The sequence below is a fragment of the Lontra canadensis genome, unplaced genomic scaffold (assembly GCF_010015895.1).
Source record: "Lontra canadensis isolate GAN:19392208 unplaced genomic scaffold, GSC_riverotter_1.0 scaffold8, whole genome shotgun sequence".
NCBI lineage: Eukaryota > Metazoa > Chordata > Mammalia > Carnivora > Mustelidae > Lontra > Lontra canadensis.
In genome coordinates, this window is record NW_022631002.1 from 6435854 (window position 1) to 6453505 (window position 17652).

At 57.1% G+C, this 17652-nt stretch overlaps 1 protein-coding gene across 2 annotated transcripts in view; it reads right to left on the reverse strand.

Annotated features, from left to right (window-relative positions):
* CMIP (c-Maf inducing protein) overlaps positions 1-17652 on the reverse strand; it is a 224038-nt gene that overhangs the window by 53321 nt on the left and 153065 nt on the right. The window contains exon 1 of one of the 2 annotated variants that reach the window (XM_032853889.1): positions 3809-3841. The exons of the other annotated variant lie outside the window; for it this stretch is intronic. Coding sequence (XP_032709780.1) covers positions 3809-3826 — 18 coding nt within the window. The 5' untranslated portion in view covers positions 3827-3841. Of the gene's footprint in view, positions 1-3808; positions 3842-17652 lie in introns of those variants that run through there. 2 annotated transcript variants of the gene reach the window in all.

A 17652-nucleotide genomic window follows, 5' to 3' on the forward strand; every position in this document is an offset into this window, starting at 1 on the left:
AACAGACTGCCCAAAGTCTAACACCATGGGGACATTTCCCAAGGCGAGAACCGATCCTTCCCAGAAGATGCATCCTCCTATGAGTCCTGGACACGGTGGTTTTGCTCCATACCCAGAGAATTGCTTTATTGTTAAATGACCGCGGAATGGCCATAGAAATGGGCCGTGTATTAAGCCCCAAAGAAAACCACACGATTCGCACCCATGTCTCCCCACAGTAGATTCCAGAGTGGCATATGGTCTGGGCCGTGAAAGCCCTATCTACTGATCAGCTGCAAGTTATTTACCTTTGAAGGAATAATGACTTCATTCTTTTTGTGAAAATGATGCCTGCTCGTTGTAAGAAATCTGAACCACGCTGGAAAGCACAAAGGAGAGGGTAAGTGAAAAAAGACCTCAAAAATCCCACAACCTAGAAATAGCTATCATTAATCTTTGGTGAACACTGTTCCACCCAACCCTCACTGAAACTTTGCCAAATACAGTCAGCGTGTTGTGGGGTGGGGCACACACCCTCACACAGTGGGGAGGGGCGTGAGTGCTGCGGTCCTAAGCTCTCCACGCTCAGACATCCCCGAGACTCTGAGGCACCAAGGTCCAGGCAAAAGGGCCCAGAGGGCGGCATCAGTCTCAGCGCTCACCGACGCACCCCTCCTTACAGGGGAAGAACAACAGCTCTCTTGCAAGCACCCAAGCCCTTGCTTAACAGACCTCCCCAGGACCAGTGGGTGCATTCAAAACCAGAAGGTCCCAGGGCTGTGACAAGGGCCAATGCACAATGAGCACATACTATGCACCAGGCACCCCACTGAGCACTTCTGAGCATCATCTCGTTCCATCCTCATGGTAACCCCGGAGCTGGGGACCTGCCACAGGCTAAGAGTCCCCAGAACAGACCCTAAGACAAAAACCCATGTGCAAACGGTTTCTTCATTTACATGTAGGACACACTGGTGCAGGGTGGAGGAGGAAAGGAGAAGAGAAGGAGAGGAGAAGGCAGTTATTAATGGGGCAGGAGAGGAGAAGGGGATCATTAACGGGGCCCCACCAAGCATTATGACTGGGCCACCATGGAGCTGGCTGTGAATCCCATGGGGAACTCGAGGAGACCATGAATCCCACCCCTCCGCCACCCCCAGGGAGTGAGGAAGCTGCATCATTTACCCACCAACTCCCTGTACACGGCCGTACTTCCACTGCCCTGTGCCTAGGACAAAGCACTCCCGTAGCTGGAAAAGAACATGGCCCCAGGCAATGACATGTCGTCCCAGTGAGCCCAGTGGCTGAGGGCCTGTCTGTAACGTCTACTACCAGCCTCTAGTGTCCCGTTTACGCATAGGACTCTCACGGCCAGAGAGGTGGCCTGATTTGCCCAAGGTCACACAGCTACAAAGGGACAATTCAGGAGTCAGACTGGCTCTGGTTCATTCCAGAGGCGTCTATCACCTCTGTCGGGGCTGATGCAGACAGCGGAGAGGAAGGGTAGAGATGTCGAGAGGCACAGTGATGGAGGGGGTCAAGAATGCTGGGTGGCATGCGGTGAGGCCTGGGACAAGTCCACAGGCTTGGAGAGCTGGAGGCCAGGCACCCAGGGGTGGAGGAGCTGTGGGAAGCTCTAATAGGAGCAGCAGGTGGAGCGACCATGGCGATCACGGTGGGGGCAGGGAGGAGAGGCTGCTGGCTCCCACGAGAGGCTCTAAGGTCCGGGACAGGGCAGCCACAGGGCAGAGGGAGGCCTGCGCGGGACTGCCTTGGGTGACAGATTAGCAGGTTTCATCCCAAGAACTCTGATGAGCTCATCTGGTGTTGAATCACCACGGGGCTAGGATGGGGACGCCTCGGGAGCCTGGCCCTTGGCTTTGCAGGATCGTCCTGTCGGTGAGCCCCTTCACCAGGAGGGGTGGGTGACCTCTTGCCATGTTCAGCGTGGACTCCATGGGCCACTGGATTCTTTCAGCAGGGGCATGAGGGGCTTAAAGCAGGGGTTGGCAAAGTGCGGCAGGATGCCAAACCCAGACCCCTGCTTCGCTTCGTGCAAGGAAGCCAAGAATGTTCTTAGGGGTTGTGAAGCAGAAAACCCCAAAGAGGGGCACCTGGGTGGCTCAGTCATTAGGCATCTGCCTTCAGCTCAGGTCATGATCCCAGGGTCCCAGGATCAAGTCCTGCATCGGGCTCCCTGCTCTGCAGGAAGCCTGCTTTCCCTCTCCCACTCCCCCTGCTTGTGTTCCCTCTCTCGCTATATCTCCCTCTGTCAAATCAATCAATCAATCAATCAATCTTTAAAAAAGAAAAAGAACATGGGAGAGAAATCCAGTGTGGCCCGCAAAGCCCCAAATATTTGCTATCTGTCCTTTTAGAGAAAAAAGGCAAAGCCAATCTAGGAATGAGTGTGCAGAGAGAGCTGCCCAACATGGCGAGCGGCCAGGGAGACAGCGGTTCAAACCACGAGCAGACACCACTTCACACCCACCAGGCGGACTGTAACCAACGACCCCAAGTGTCGGTGAGGACCTGGAGGACTGGGACCTGTGTGCCCTGCCGATGGCCTCACACGGGAGCACGGCGCCCCCGGAGAGCAGTCTGATAGCTACTTAAAGCATGAAGCATACACTTATCACACGATCCAGCAGTCCTTTTCTTAGAAATCTGCCCAAGAGAAATAAAACAGAGACTCTACCCAGGCGCGAGGACACGAATGTCCGTGACATTGTTCATAAGAGCCTCAAACTGGAACCAGCCCCCACGTCCACCAGCTGGTGAACAGGTAAGCAAAACGTGGTCTATCCACACAGCGGACTGGTATTTGCAGTAAAAAGGATGCATCTACTCACACGTGCTACGATATGGATGAACCTTAAAGTGTGACGCTAAGTCAAGCAAGCCGGGAGCAGAACACATCTTGTAGGATTCCTTTCATGAGAGATGTCTAGAAAAGGCAAATTTATAAAGACAGAAAGCGGAACAGTCACTGCCTGGGGCTGGAGGCGGGGCGGCAACGGGGATGAAACAGCAGACAGACACGAGGGCATCTTTCGGGATGACGGAAACGTTCGAAAACACGATTGCGATAACGGCTGTAACACTCTATGAATTTACTAAAGTCACTGACTCGTACACTTACAATTGGTGGTTTTTAAGGTGTGCAAATTATACTTCAATTACAATGTTTAAGACAAAAATCCCAACCTAGGCAGGCAGAGGAGGACATCAGACAAAAGCAGAGACAGTCCCGCTCAGAGGTCAAGAGTACAGGTTTGCAATAGGTGTGTCTTCAGCTCAAATCTAAGCTCTGCTTCATCCCTCCACAGGTGGGTGCCCGCATCCATTGACCCACCCATCCGTCTGTCCATCCCCTACCCAACCATTCAATAAAAATTACCAGGAACCATCTCCGATGTGCCAAGCACTGTGTTCGGCACTGAGGATCCCCATGATGAGCAAAGCAGACAGGCCCCAAGTGCTCGTGGAACTCACGGTCTATCGCTTGTGCCCTGGTGGCCTCATCTGCAATGTGGGGTCAGACTGACGACTGTGCAAGGCTTCCGGGCTCTTCCACGAGATGCCGTCTATAAAGCGCTCAGCCCCATTGCTGGCTGACCAGCAGCTCTCAGTCCTGTCGCCTACCAAGTCCTAGCAGTTGAGTGGTCCCAAGCAGAGGGAACTTAGGACTCCCGGCCTCTGTGACTAAGCCCCGCCAGCTCCCGAAACAACAGAGCCAGTGGGCAGAGCCTCCCGCCTCCCGTGCGTGCGGCAGACCAGTCACTCCACTGCCGTCCTCACCCTCTGCTCGTCAGGGAGGGGACGTTACCTGGGCAACACCCGCCATCTCTCCGGCAACTGCTCCCACGGCAGAGACAACCGCAGACGTCCGGGGTTCTCCAGCCTGGGAGCGCAGAGCCTGTGGGCTCCTCCACGGGAGACAAGCTGTGCCCGGGAGTGTGCCCCTCACGGTGGGGGGGTGGGGGTGTGACTCGGAACGTGCTGGAAGCACAGCTCCCGGTGATGGGCTGCTCTGCTGGTCGGCGCAGCCTCCGCGGCTCAGGCTCCCACGAGCGCGCATGCTCCCCACCACCTGTCGTTAGAGGGGGGCGGCCGGGAGCTCCTTGGAGCTGCCGAGAAAAATGACCCAGGGAGGAACCAGACAGGCTGTCAGAACTTCCTTCCAGTAGACAGCCCAAAGCTGGGCTGCCTAGGCCCAAAGCCCCTAGCCCCATGTGGCTATTAACATTTAACTGAATTAAAGTGAAATACAATGAAAAATTCAGTGATGCAGTCCCACTGGCCACCCTGTGGCTGTGGCTGCCTGACAGCCACAGGGTGGCCAGTGGCCACTACGGTGGACGGTGCAGAGAAAGACCATTCTCATCACGGCAGGAAAGTTCCATCAGGCAATGCTGTCCTAAGGTCCTGGGGCCGCCCATCACCAATGTCTTCAGAGGACCAGCAACACATTCACTGTCTCTCCCCATAGTCAGCCAGCACTTTGGGGATGTCAGTAGCACCCTGCCACCTGGCCTGCTCCTCCAGCTTTCCCTCCCAGCTCTACAGGGTGGTGTCCCCAACTGTCCGCTCGCATCCAGGAAGACTGACAGGTTGGGCAACTTGTCCAGCCTCTCTCATTCCTAGACAGGGGCCCTCCTCATTCCTTCACAACTCGCTCTGGGGCCGTGAGGGTACCGTGCCATCCCTGCCATCCCTTCCAAGCAGTGTGTTTCTGGGGGCCCCAACGCTTGGGCTGCTGGCCTTCTCTTTAGGTTTCCAGAGGGACTGGATACTCCATCTTAAATCCTTTCAGCATCAAAGACCATCACCTGCTTTCAGATACAAGCCTGGCCTGTGTCCAGCCCTGTGTCATCCCCACAATGCCTGCTTGGCGCTAAGGTCTTGACCCTCAACCTGAGACAGCAGATAACCTCCCAGCCCCCCTGTGAACATGCAAAGAGATGCTAATTTAGCAAATACAATTACTGGGCTGTTACCTGCTGGTGTAATTAACTGACAGATGGATTCATCAGTGATTACCCTCCAGGGACTCAGGATTTTCAAGAGGAGGTAGGGACGCCTACTCTGGCCATTGGCTCCAAGGGGCCACTGGGAGTAAGAGATAGGACACAAAACGAGACACAGCCTAGCCCTGGTCTGCCCCCCACCCCCACCTTTGGCTGGCAGGTAAAGCACAGCTCAACCAGGCTCACAAAGCTACAAAACACAGTTATACTGACCACCACTTACCCAGTGGCTACCATGTTCCAGGAACAACCACTGGCCTAACAACACAAACGGCAAGTGACACGTGACCATAATGGTCACCGCTTCCGAGGTGCTCTCCACAGGCCAGGCACCGTGTGAAGCACTTTATACAATGAACTAATGTTTTGAATTTCCTAACCATTCAACAAAGTGTGTGGTCTACTGAGGCCCATTTTACAGAGGAGAAAAACCAAGGCTGGGAGCGGTCGAGTCACGTGGCAAGTAAGAGCCAGAGCCGGAACTGGGAGCCGGTGCAGCTGCGGATCCCCAGCGCCTGACCATTGAGCCACTTGGATGGGCACGCCTGGGAGCTTCCTCTGCCTCGATGGAGGTCACACCTGCTCCAAGACGCATGAGAAGTCCCTTAACCGCAGAGGTGAGACTGCCCCATGGCAGCTCCCGACTGGCTGCAGCTGGGCGTCCAGGGGCATCTGCCTGGAAAGCCAGGTCCTTGGGAGACGGACGATCGGTCTGAAAGAGGGGAAAGAGCCTGGGCACTTGGCCTCCTACGTGCCCGCCGGAGGCAGTCTCTCCGCAGTCATTATGCTTCCAAGGAGACAGCAGGAACTCGTGCACAGCGACCTGTGCCCGGTCTCTGGGGCATCGGCCGGTTGCCTGGGCAACCACACATCTGGCTGGTGCAGAGAGGAGCCGGGCTTGGTGCTGGGCTCCCCACTGGGCACTTCAGGGCCTGCCGAACCCTTGGCAAAATCGTGTCATCGCCCGGATGGGTCTGATCGGATTTAAAAGCTTCCACGTGGCTGCTTTTCCCCCTGAGCTCTGAGTTCCAAGGGGACTGGGGTTGAGGCTTCATGGGCTTCTGCCCTGCTGTGCGTGGTGACCGCAGCTTCTCGGGACACACGGAAGGGGCTCTCAGTGTTTCCAAAACGGAGGAAAAGCAAAGGTCAGCAATAATGACCGACACGTAAGAAGCTTCTGCCATGGTGAGTGCCAAACCTCGTCTTCTAAGCCCCCCGACCGCCGAGTGCTCCTCATCCCCAGACGCCAGCAGGAACCGTGTGGGCAGCCTTGTTAAAAGGCAGAGCCCCAGGGCGCCTGGGGTGGGCTCAGTCGGCTGAGCAGCTGACTCTTGGTTTTGGCTCAGGTCATGATCCCAGGGTCCTGGGGTTGAGCCCCGCGTGGGGGCTCCCTGCTTAGCAGGGAGTCTGCTTGAGGATTTCTCTCCCTCTCCCTCTCCTCCTAATCATGTGCGCGCTTTCTCTCTAAAATAAATAACTAAATCTTAAAAAAAAAAAAAAAAAAAGGCAGATTCCAACTCCAAAGAGCCAGGTGGGGCTAGCTGGGGCCAGGTGAGGCCTGGTGGGGCCTGGGAGTCTGTCCCCATGATGCATAGGAGAAGAGAGCACTGGGGGCCTGGGTTTTCTCTTCCTGGGGGAGATGTGGACCCCTGTCTCTTTCTTGTTCCCTCAGAGGGCGGAAACGCTGGTGTTCCTGCCAGGTTTGCTGCCTGTGCCCGGGGCACCTGCCCCAACAGCCTCGTACCAGGGAGCCACCTGGACACCGCAGGGAGAGCTGCCCGCACTCAGGCACCTGCTTGTCCTGAGTCAGGGTCCATGAAGACGGTGAGCGCACACAGCTACGGCCCCGGACCTGCTCTCAGCATTCTGGAAATGCACCCCTGTCTCCACGTGGCCCTAACCCCAGGGGAGGCCACGTTCCCAGCTGCCCCCCCGCCCCCCAGCTACAGAACGCCAGCCGAGACACCCGGGAAGGGGCTGCACGTGACTTCCACAGCTCATCACAACACTGTCGGGAGGCTGGGGGGGGATCCCAGTTTCATACTCAGCACACCCAACACTACATCCCCCGTCCCTGCGCTCACTCGCCTCCCGCACTAGCCCGGGGCCCGGGCGAGGCCCCGTCTTGGCTCTCAGGTGTGTGCAGTATCCCGGACCGAGTGAGGGCGCCTATCTGAATTCGAACTTTTGCTCTGCTGTGGATAAGCTGTGCAGCTACCAGAGAATTCTATCACTCCCTGGAACCTTGATTTCCTCCTCTGGGACATGGAGATGACAGGAGCACCTGCCTCTTGGAGGTGTTGACGAGACCGTGGTATTTCAGGCCGAACACCAGGACTTCGTAGGTGCTCAGTAAATGGGCAGCTGACGAGTGTGGCAGGACGTTGGCCGACGACGGTTAACCCCTGAGAAAAATGAAGGGTGACGAGAAACCCCCGAAACGCCTGTCAGCCAAGACACATCAAACAGGCCGTGGCCCCATGCACGGGGTCACCGGAGACAGCAGTTACAAGAAGGAAGGAGAGCTGGAAGGTCCGCCGGGGCCCCACATCCGCCAGACACTAAGTGCAGAAGCGAACACGAACGTGTGCACATAGATTCACACGCGTGCACTGTGCGCGGTGTGGCGGGAGGGCCACGGGTCAGGCTGATGACCGCTGTCTTCCTGCAGAGGGAAGTGGCTTGAGGGAAAACCAAGGCCGGGGGCGGGGGAAGGAGGAGCTCTGGCTCTATCTGTAATGCTTCAAATGGTCCCAGGAAGCCAGATCTACGCACTGTACATTTAATTAAAAAGGAATATGAAAAAGTCCCCAAAGAGTTCAGAAATTGGGATCATGAAGGTGGTATTGCCCTTGCACCGAATCTTCAAAGCGGTCAGAATCCCACGTTCTAAGAAAGAGCTGGAAGGTATCTGAGCTCCTGATATTTTTGACTTCCCCGTGTTGCAGTAGAGTACCTGGTTTCTCAAGTAATTTATGTTCCCTGGAAAAGAGAATCCTACAGACCATGTTAGGTGGGGAGAAGAGCACCAGGATGCCAGTGTGGCACCGCCTGCCGCTTCTATGCTGGTGGCCGTCATTCCATGGGTCCTCTCCGTGCGTGCTCCGTGCATGCACACACGCACACACGCACACACACACACACGCACAGCAGGATAAATGTGTGCATAAATGTAGCCCGTATCACATACGCTGGACTTCTATTAACCTCACCTCGTCTCCCACCCCGCCTCCCCCACCCCTGTACCCCTGAACCCATACTAACACCACTGCACATACTAGGGTTTGGCAAACATTTTCTGTAAAGGGCCAGAAAGCAATATTCCAAGCTTTTCCAGCCACACTGTGCTATGGTAGCATGAGTGGGTGGGGCTGTGTCCCCCAAATGCCCCTTCTTCAGAAAAAGCCCCTGGCATGTATCCATTCATATCTTTTTCCACGGCCACACATAGTCAAATGCAAGTACACCGACTTAGTTTGGTCCCCTGATTTGCTGTTTTGTCTCTCATTCGTTTTACAAAAAAAGGGCATCACATTATACATAGATCCCTGCATCTTGCCCTTCCTCTCCTAACTCCCTGCTGCGCGTCTCTGTAAAGCTACCTCAAGCATCAGTGGGCAAAGGTAGCATCTACATTTAGAAAATGAAGCAAACAGCAGTTCTCCTGCCTGACCTCAGCCCTCTGTGCAGACCCTCCTGATGGGCTTTCTGGCCACAACCATCGGCTGCTATGACTGCCATACTCCCATGCTCTCCCCTCCTGGTCAGGCCGCTGTGTCAAAGAGCCCTTCCTCGGGGGCCACGGCCATCCGGCCAGCATGCGGCCAGCCCCCTCGGTCAGCGCAGACCGCTGGGGTCTCCAGGAACGCAGCCCACCTGATCTCCCCAGGCTCTGGGCCAGCCAGAGGCTTGTCCTGCCCGCCCCAGCGATAAATGCGACACAGTCCCTTCACATCCCAGCCATGGCTGAGGCCCCACCTTTGAAACTGGCAGCTCAGGAGACCCTGTGACTTTGCTATGACTTTTCTAGGGACATTTCTGTGCCTGGAGCACACGCTGAACCTGGAGTGAAAACCGCAATGGGGGGCTCTCGCCAGTTCTTAACAGGAGATGCCATCTTCTGCAGACACACCCCTGGTTGTAATAGCAACCCTCCGAGTAAGTTTAAAAATGCACATACTGTACCAGAAGCTGCTCTCTTCCTCTGCCATGTGGGAGGGGTCAGCCCCTAGTGAGGTTCGCTCCCCGAAATGTGGGGGACAGCACGGGACAGCGCCACCAGGCCCCTGTTTCCATCCTGTTTCCTCTGGGCCTGATAAAGGGAAATCTCTATCCCAAATAAGGAGTTCCCTTGCTCAGCCTCAAGACGATGGCATCTCCGTGGGGGCCTCCATTGTTCATGTGTCTTAGCACTGTATCTAGTGCTCACATTACTTCAAAGGGCATCTGATCTGTTCATCTGTTTGGGAAGCCTCCACTCCTCCTTGGGGGTGAGGGGGTTTGCCTCCTCTGGGCTGGAGGCTGGGTCTGAGTTTACGAGTGACGTGGAAAAGAGCTCAGCTCCCTAATTAATTTGCAGGTGCCCCCTGGTGCGCCCGTTCTGGCAGGTAATGGTGGGCTGGAATCCAACATGACATCTGTCCCTGCCTTCCTGAGTTGGGGGGGTCTCGTGGAGCGGCAGAATTTCCAGGGCAGCTGTCCCTTCCTTGCTGAGGAGGGCCCTGCAGACTTGCCCAGGGGAGGTCCGTGATGGACCGCGATGGTCCGTGATGGGGAGCGTGGCCATCACGGTGATTCTAACTTGGCTGCACAAATGGGAGAGCTGCTGGCACAGTGACCCAAAAGCCACAGACCTGTTCAGCCAGTTACCCTTGATCTCCGGCTGCAAGGGACCTGTTAGCAGCGCCTGGAGGACACAGAAGGAGGCGCAGACCAGGTCTGAATTCTGGCTCGGCCACGCAGGGAAGTTATTTAGTCTGCGAGTCAGTCTTCTTGTCTGTGGAAGGGGGTCCAATCCCCACCCTCGGTGACACTGTACGGCCTGACGAGGACAACACAGTGAAGTGGAGGAAAACAGTCGGCACTCAGTAAAGGTCTTAAGCTTTGGTGGGCCTTGGAATCACCTGGAGGACACTCAAGATGGTGACACAGAAGACTGGCACTTGTACTAAATTTCCAGGTGAAGAAGGTGCTGCTGGTCCGGGAACCCCACTTTGAGAATGACTGGTTTGGAACCCCCGCGTCCACGGTGGTTGGGAGGCCCGAGGGGAGACAAGGGCCACCCTATTCTCATGCAGATGGTGACAAAGCCAGCAGACACCACGGGCCCCATGGCTACTGCTGACCTGGCCCGACGTCCAGGACATGCTTTTCAGAGTCCACACGTCCCTGGATGTCAGCTCGAGCTGGAGGTCACATTCCATCTGCTCAGCCCAAAGGTCTTACCCAAGCATCAGCCCGGCCCCCCACCCAGTTGCAAGCCACCCTGGTCTTCTGCTGCCACAGTCGGCTGGCTGTTGGGGTGGCACAGGGTGCCTCAGAAGGGCGTCTCTGTCCATTTCAGGGTGTCCCATAAGACCAGCTGTTGGTTCCAGGAGGGCACCAGGATCCCCCGGGGAGCAGGGCGTGGGTGACAGCCACCATGTCTGTGGTGCTTCTGCCCAGGCTCCTGGTCAATTAGCCTCGCTCTGAAACACCTCGCCATCCAGAGAGCTGGGCTGGCGGCCCCACTGGGTATTTTATGATCATCAGGTGAGGAGAGGCCCTAATTCCTCTGTGGGGACAGCTGCTGCTCTTTTCGGAGTCTGTTTGGCCCCGTCTCCGAGCCAACAGAGCCAACAGTCGGGCAGGAGCCTCGGAGGCACACAGGGTGGCAGGCCACCTTCCCAGCCGCGGCCGGACCACCCGCCACGGCCCCCGCGGAGAGCCGAGCGGCGCCGGCCTCCCGGGGCCGCTGCCCACCACCCAGCTGCGACAGGGGCCCGCTGCAGACCCCCGCAGAACAAAAGGTCTTGCTTGTCAAGATGTTGCCTCACATTTCCGTTTTAAAGGCTCTTCTTTAAAGAGAAAGAAAGAGGAAAAAAAAAAAAAATCTGCCTTAAAGGGCAGAAAACAAGTTCACCCGCAAACCATTTACGTGAAAAAACTTCCTTGTATGGTTCAGTGACTCATCAGCCCCCATCAAAGCGTGCGTGGGATGACACACCAAAGCTCTGGGCCCCCCTTCCTTGTCTGGGGAGAAAAAAAAACAACCCACAAATGCACTTCTTTCTTGGCCACTTGGAGAGCTGCTGTCGCGCACCATTCCTGAGGCCCGAAGAAGACCTTCCCACGCAAGGAGGTCGGGGTGGGGGGAAGGGTCTTGGATGGTCAAAGCCCAAGCCTGGCCCTCTGGTGGGGGCTGGGGAAGCCCCGCTGGGGCAGGAGGGGTCAATAGGCTTGGGGTCCCAGAGATGTGGTGCAAAGCGAGCTCCTCCATTTCCTGATCTGGTGGGCTGGGGTAGGTCATCACACCCGCCTTGGGGCTCCAGGTTCTGAACCTACCGACTGGGGATGGCTGGGGGGGCAGGGGGTTGTCTCGAGGGGCTCAGATCACACAGCAAGCACCTCTCGCTGTCTCTGGCCTGTAGACAGAGGGTGCTCCCCACAGGCTCCCCTCCCCTTTCCTTTCTTGCAGAAACTCCGGTTCCCCGTCTACACAGCAGGGTTTTATGGAAAGATCTAGAGTCCCACCCAGTTTGACCCTTGCGTGAACAGAATACTGTAAAACCATAAAAAGGATGAAGCAGATCTGTGGGTTCCACCAGAGAGAGATCGCCCTAGTAGGTCCTTAAAGCGTCAAGGAGCCAAGAATGACACAGTGTGGGGACTACGGTCTGTGTGGAGTTTACAGAGGAATAGTCCTAGGACCTTCCGAAAGCCCCCACAAGGGGCTCACAGGCCTGCTCTGCGGGCACGGGGATGAGACTGCCCCCCCACACCTTCCTGTGCCGCTGAGAACCGCCACATACACCCACAGCCGTCACCCCCCAGAAGAGTTCACAGAGGCCCTGGGGTCGCAGGGGGCTGACAGCAGAGGGGCACGAGGGAATCTTCTCGGGGGGGCCAGGAATTTGGGTGGGGGTTATTCAGGTCAATACAATAGTCAAAACTCACTACGCTAACAGCCAAATGTGTGCATTTTGTTACATGCCAATCATAGCTTTGTGGTGGTGTTTTTTTTTAACTTAACATGTATGAACAGGTTTATGGGCAGTGGGAATTTTCTTTAGTTCTTTTTGTCCTTTTGAGTATTAAAAAAACCCCTTAATAAATATGATCGTTACATGTCCTGTGCTGGTGGCCTCTTATACGCTGGGGGTAGGTATGTAAGTTGGTGTGACCACTTTGGAAAACTCTGGGGGCAGTGTCCACTAAAGGGGGGGGACGCAGAATGCATTTGGGCTGACAGAAGGCAGGACAGTGGTCTTCTCTGACGGTGGGGGGGGTGAAGCAGAGGGGCTTGGGGGGGCCAAGGGGATGCCTGGGAGGCAGTCACTCTGTTCCTCAATCTGGCTGACTGTTACTCGGGTCAATTCGGTGAGAATTTGGGAAAGTTCACCCAGCAGTACACTTTTGATCTGTGTCCCTTTCTGCATGTAATCCTTCAATGAAAAGTTTACTTAACGGATTCAAATGGCCCACGACTATGCCAGAGAGTGCTCTACTTGGGATCAGTGGAGACACACCATGCCAGGACCTCACGCTTGCTGGGCACTCCTCTGCCTTGCTGGGCTCAGAAATGGGGCTGTTGTGCCCATGTCCCCACCCTCCCCATGGCCGCGGTGGTGCCATCTCCCGCTGGAAGGAGGAGGCTGGGTTTGGAGACCAACCACCTGGATTCAGACACCGGCTCTGCCTGGTTCTGGCTGTGCGACCGCAGACCTTCAAGATTGGGCCTAATCAGACTTGGGGATGATGTGAAGAGAGTATACACACACACACACACACACACACACACAATGATGTGAAGATAGTACACACACACACATGCGCGCGCACACACACACACACACTCGAAAGCCCCCAGCACAGCTCCTGATGTTAGTACAGATCTGACAATTGTTCTGTCTACCGTAAAGACAGCCCACAAGAGCGTGAGCTCTCCTCCCCAAGGCTACCCAGCCCTCTGCCACTTGTTAGTTTCAATCCCCGAAGCTGCCCTTGTTATTAGTTATAGGGCCCCAATGGCCCATTGAGTCTCTGGAGACTGTGGCCCTCCCGGGGGCTGGCAGCCTGAGCCCCAAGGGCCTCCACTCCATTCCACAGAGCACAGGTCCCCGCGAAGCAGCCGGTGAGGGCCTCTGCTCCACCGCGCTGTCCCTCCGTGGAGGCCCCTCCCCCCGTCCTGGGCTGGGATGAGCTGTGCCTCTGGGGGGAAGCCACCCCTTTCAGCGTTCTCCACCGAGCCTGGGACCCCCCTCTTAAGAAGTCACAAAACCTTCCCTGACCGACAGCCACAGATGAATCTGGATGGAATTCTGGCCTTTCTGATCTGACTGAAGCCAACGTGTGCCTGGGCCCATAAGAGGGCTGCAGCCAAATCCCACTCATCCTTGTCCCGTTTCCGTTAGGGAACTTAGAAGGGCACAAAGTGGTCACACCACCTCCTTTCTCAGAGGTGGGCAGGTAACACTCACGCCCTTCCCAAGCAGAGGAGAACCAGACCCAGAGTTTCAGTCGGGAAGCCTGACAACTCCTCCATGAACAACCCGCAAAACGGCAAGGCCCGGGCCAACAGAATGAGATGTGGGTCCTAGCAACACTGGACGGATGACAGTCTAGAGGTCACAATGCAGGGAGGAAGGAAGCTTATGCTTCCTCCGTCTCCTCAGGTCAGCCAGCAGGGGCTCAGCTGGGAAGGGCTCTGCCGCAGGGGAACCGAGCACAGACATGCATTAGTGACGCCTGTCACGGGCTCCCCGCGGGTCGAAGGCACGCGCGCCTTGCCTGTGCCGCCCTCCTTCTGGACTGTCTGCTAGGACACTTCCGCACAAAGGGAAACAGCGTCTTTGATGGTTAAAGCAGAATAAGAACAATCAACATTGATCTAACACTCACTCACACAGCAGGTGCCCTTCTAAGTTCTTTATTTCTACTGACCCATTTCATCCTTGTAAGAACCTAATAAGCTTGGTCTTACTGTGAGCCCCACTCTAGGAGGAGAAGTCGGCTGAGAGAGGAAAGCAACTGGCCCGGGGTCACACCGACAACAACTGTGGAGCTGGGATCTGAACCCAGGCAGTACGGCCCGAGCTCTCACCTGTAGGCACGGCAGAAGTTATTCCTTTGGGAGCCAACTGGCAAATGTGGTAAGGGCTGCAAAACATACCCCAGAACAGTGGCCACTGTTCTGGAAATCTGCCTTAAGAAAGTAGTTCCCAAGAAACCGAGGTCTGGGGGAAAGGCACGACTGCGTTATCGGTAACGGAGGAAACCGGAAGAGCCTGAACGCCCAGCCGTAGCAAGTCGTGTGGTCAGTGAGGCCACAACCTCGTCACAGATGTCATGCAGCCTGGAGAGCTGATGCCTACAGCCCCGGACACGTCGAGGTGTCTCTGCAGCAAGGCTGTGCTGAAGCCACGGGGACGGCCACAGCCACCAAAGCATCCATGCAAAGGCACACGAGGCCAGGGAGGACATTTGCAAGAGTGAAGTCAGTCGTCGGGTGGGGGCTGGCAGGAGCCGAGTGGCTTTGCCCTTGGTGCGGCTGTGAAGGTGTTTTTAAGATGCCTATAAAAAGGATGGAGAGCGCAAGGGGAGGAAGGACAGAGAGGAGGGCGATGGGGGCAGGAAGGGGTGCGCAGGGGTCACTGTCTTCCCTCCAGACAAGGGGGCGTCTCAGCTGGGGCAGGCAAGCCCAGCCAGGGGCCACACCGGAGGGCGGTGGCCAGTGCAGAGCAGGGTTGGGAGCCGGGCTGGGTCTGGACACACAGGGCCTCGATGTTGGCCTCTGAGGACACGGGGGACATGGTGTATTTGGGGCAGATGTGGAGGCAGGCTGGTCCACCTAGAGGCGGACCTTCTGGGCCCAGGACAGGTGGCCTGACAGCGGTCCTGGGGCACGCAGGACAAACAGGGCAATCAGCCTTTACCCACAAGAAACGGGACCGGCAAGCCACGGCTAATTCCCGCAACCCTCACGCGGTGTCTGTGAGACTGAGAGAAAGGCATGAAGCTCTCGTGAGATGCCGCACAAAACAGAAACACCGAGGCCCTGCACACGCCAGGCACCGGAAAAGAAAGAAGCGGAAGGCCGGCCAGGCAGTGCCAGCTGACGAGGGCGAGGGACTGTCTGGCGTGTGTGCATGTACGCACACGTTCGCCTCAGGCACCAGACTCGCGTGCAGCTGGGAGCCACATTCCCGGCGGCTGAGATCCACCCCAGGTTCCCCAGGTTCTCGACTCGGAGTTCTGTCTACACTCCAGCTCTGCCGCTGACCCTGAGCGAGGGGTTTAACCTCTCAGCCTCAGTCTCCCCATCTGTGAAATGGGCAACAGGGAGACCAGGCTCCTCTTTGGGTTTGTGAGGATTCAGTGGGGTGATGATGGCCACTTACTGCTTTTGCTGGGCGCGAGGGAGCTGGATGACGACTCGGGGCACACGGGCTGGGTGGGGGGCTGCCAACTCAGGCAGGTCAGCAGGTGGGCCCAGACGCAGGACTAAAAGTGGCTCTTCCCCAGGAGGAAAGGCCCAAAAAGGAAGAGGGAGGTGGGTCTAGGAGGAAGGTCAGAGTTGGGGGCAACAGTACCCACTGTAGGTCCATCCATCCTCCAGGAGCTTCCCTCTGAGGAAGGGACATCAGTTCTAGGGCCCTTTGTCCCCTGACCTGATTGCCCGGGAATGTGGGCACAAGCTGGACCGTGCCCTCTCACCATGTGGAAATGGGGTGAGGGGCCCAGCCCCCTGCAAGCCCCCTGCAAACCCCCTACGGGGGGGCGGGGTCCTAGGCTTCCGTCTGCAGTCTTCACCTGCACATGGGGGACCCTGATGGTGGCCGTGCCTCAGTGGGGGCTCCGAGCACAGGATGGGCTCACCTCCATGTCAGGCTCAGCCAGGGCCTGCTGCGGAAGCTGGCTGTGGTGTCATTAGGAGCTGACTGTCCTTGGCAATGTCCTTGCTGCCCCCCCCCCAATCTATGAGATGGGGGAGCGAAGACCGGGGAGCGAATGTGCCTTTAGTACCAGGCACAGCAGTGCTCACAAGCCTTCGAGGAACAGCGGTCGCCCTCGCTCCTGAGGACACCTCCTGCCCATCCCCAGTTCTGAAACACGCCTGGCAGGGGCAGGTCAGGGGCTGGGCCTGGGTGGGGGGTGGCTAAGCCACACCGACAGGAGCCTCACACCAGCCGTGGCTGCCAGCCCCCTTCCAACCGCCTCACACACGGCAGGGCATCGCACCCCACCGCGACCCGGTGAGTAAGGTGCTGGATTTTCCCCATTTGACAGAGAAGAAAATAGAGGCTCAAATAAACCCACTCCGTACCCAGTACACTCCTACCTGGTTACCCCCTCACATGCCACATTCTCTCTCACACAAACACACCCATTCCCTCCCCCAGGCATGTGCACCCCACATTCCTTCCCACCCTCCTGCTCTGCACGGAAGAGGGATAGAGCCAGGGATGGGGTGAGCAAGGCTGCGGCCACCCCAGGGGTTGGGGAAACCTGTGTGGGGAGAGGAGGCGCCGTGGCCGGGGCGGAATGCCGGAGAGGATGCCAACCTGAGCTGGGATTTTCCCAGAGCCCTGCACCTCCTCTGCCCTGCAGCCTTGGGACAAGAAAGCAGGTCAGCGTCTCGTCTCACGCAGACTCTGCTTCTCTGGCCCCAGCACTTGGGATGGGCCTCGGGGACCGTTCTTAGGAACCCAGCTCCCACTGGGGAAAACAGTCTTGGTTTTCAGGACTCCTGCGCAAGGGCCCACACGGAACCCCTCCCCGGAAGTGAAAAGGCCGTTTTCCAGAGCTGGAAGCTCCCTACTGGGCCTGGTGCGTGCCTCCTCCCAGCCAGCGGCTGTCCACCCCAACAGGCCTGACCCCACAGTTGTGCACACCTCAGCGTCTTGCCTCAAAACTTAGAGGACACAGAAACGGGCCAGTCTTCTCACTGCTTTGTAAACACACACGATGCCCTCACATGCCTTGAACACAGGAACGGGGCTGTCCCCTCATGGCCTTGCACTCGTAGGCAGGCCTGTCCCTTCACAGTCTTCACACACAGGCCTGTCTCCACAGGAACTGGCCTCCAAGGTGCATCTCTCGCTCAGAAACCAGGCCTCATTAACTCAGTAAAACTGTTTACGCTCACACACCCCTAGGAATTGGCCTCAGCCAAACCACCCAAGCCAAACAGGGCTGCCCTCTCCAGGGAGCCCTCAGGGTGCTGCGCTCTGGAGGGTCCTGGGAGGGCTGGCGCTGCTGTCCCACCAGCCAGAGTAACCCCGTCCCACCCTCCCTCCTGGGACTGGAGATGCTGGCTGTCCTCCAAGAGGAGGCGCTCCCTGAGCAGTGTTGGCCAAAGGCAGGAGGCCGAGAGGAAGAGGGGAGCCTGCGGAGGGGCAGAGGGAGCAGGGAAGGGGAACCTGGGAGCTGGGACCCTTCTGGG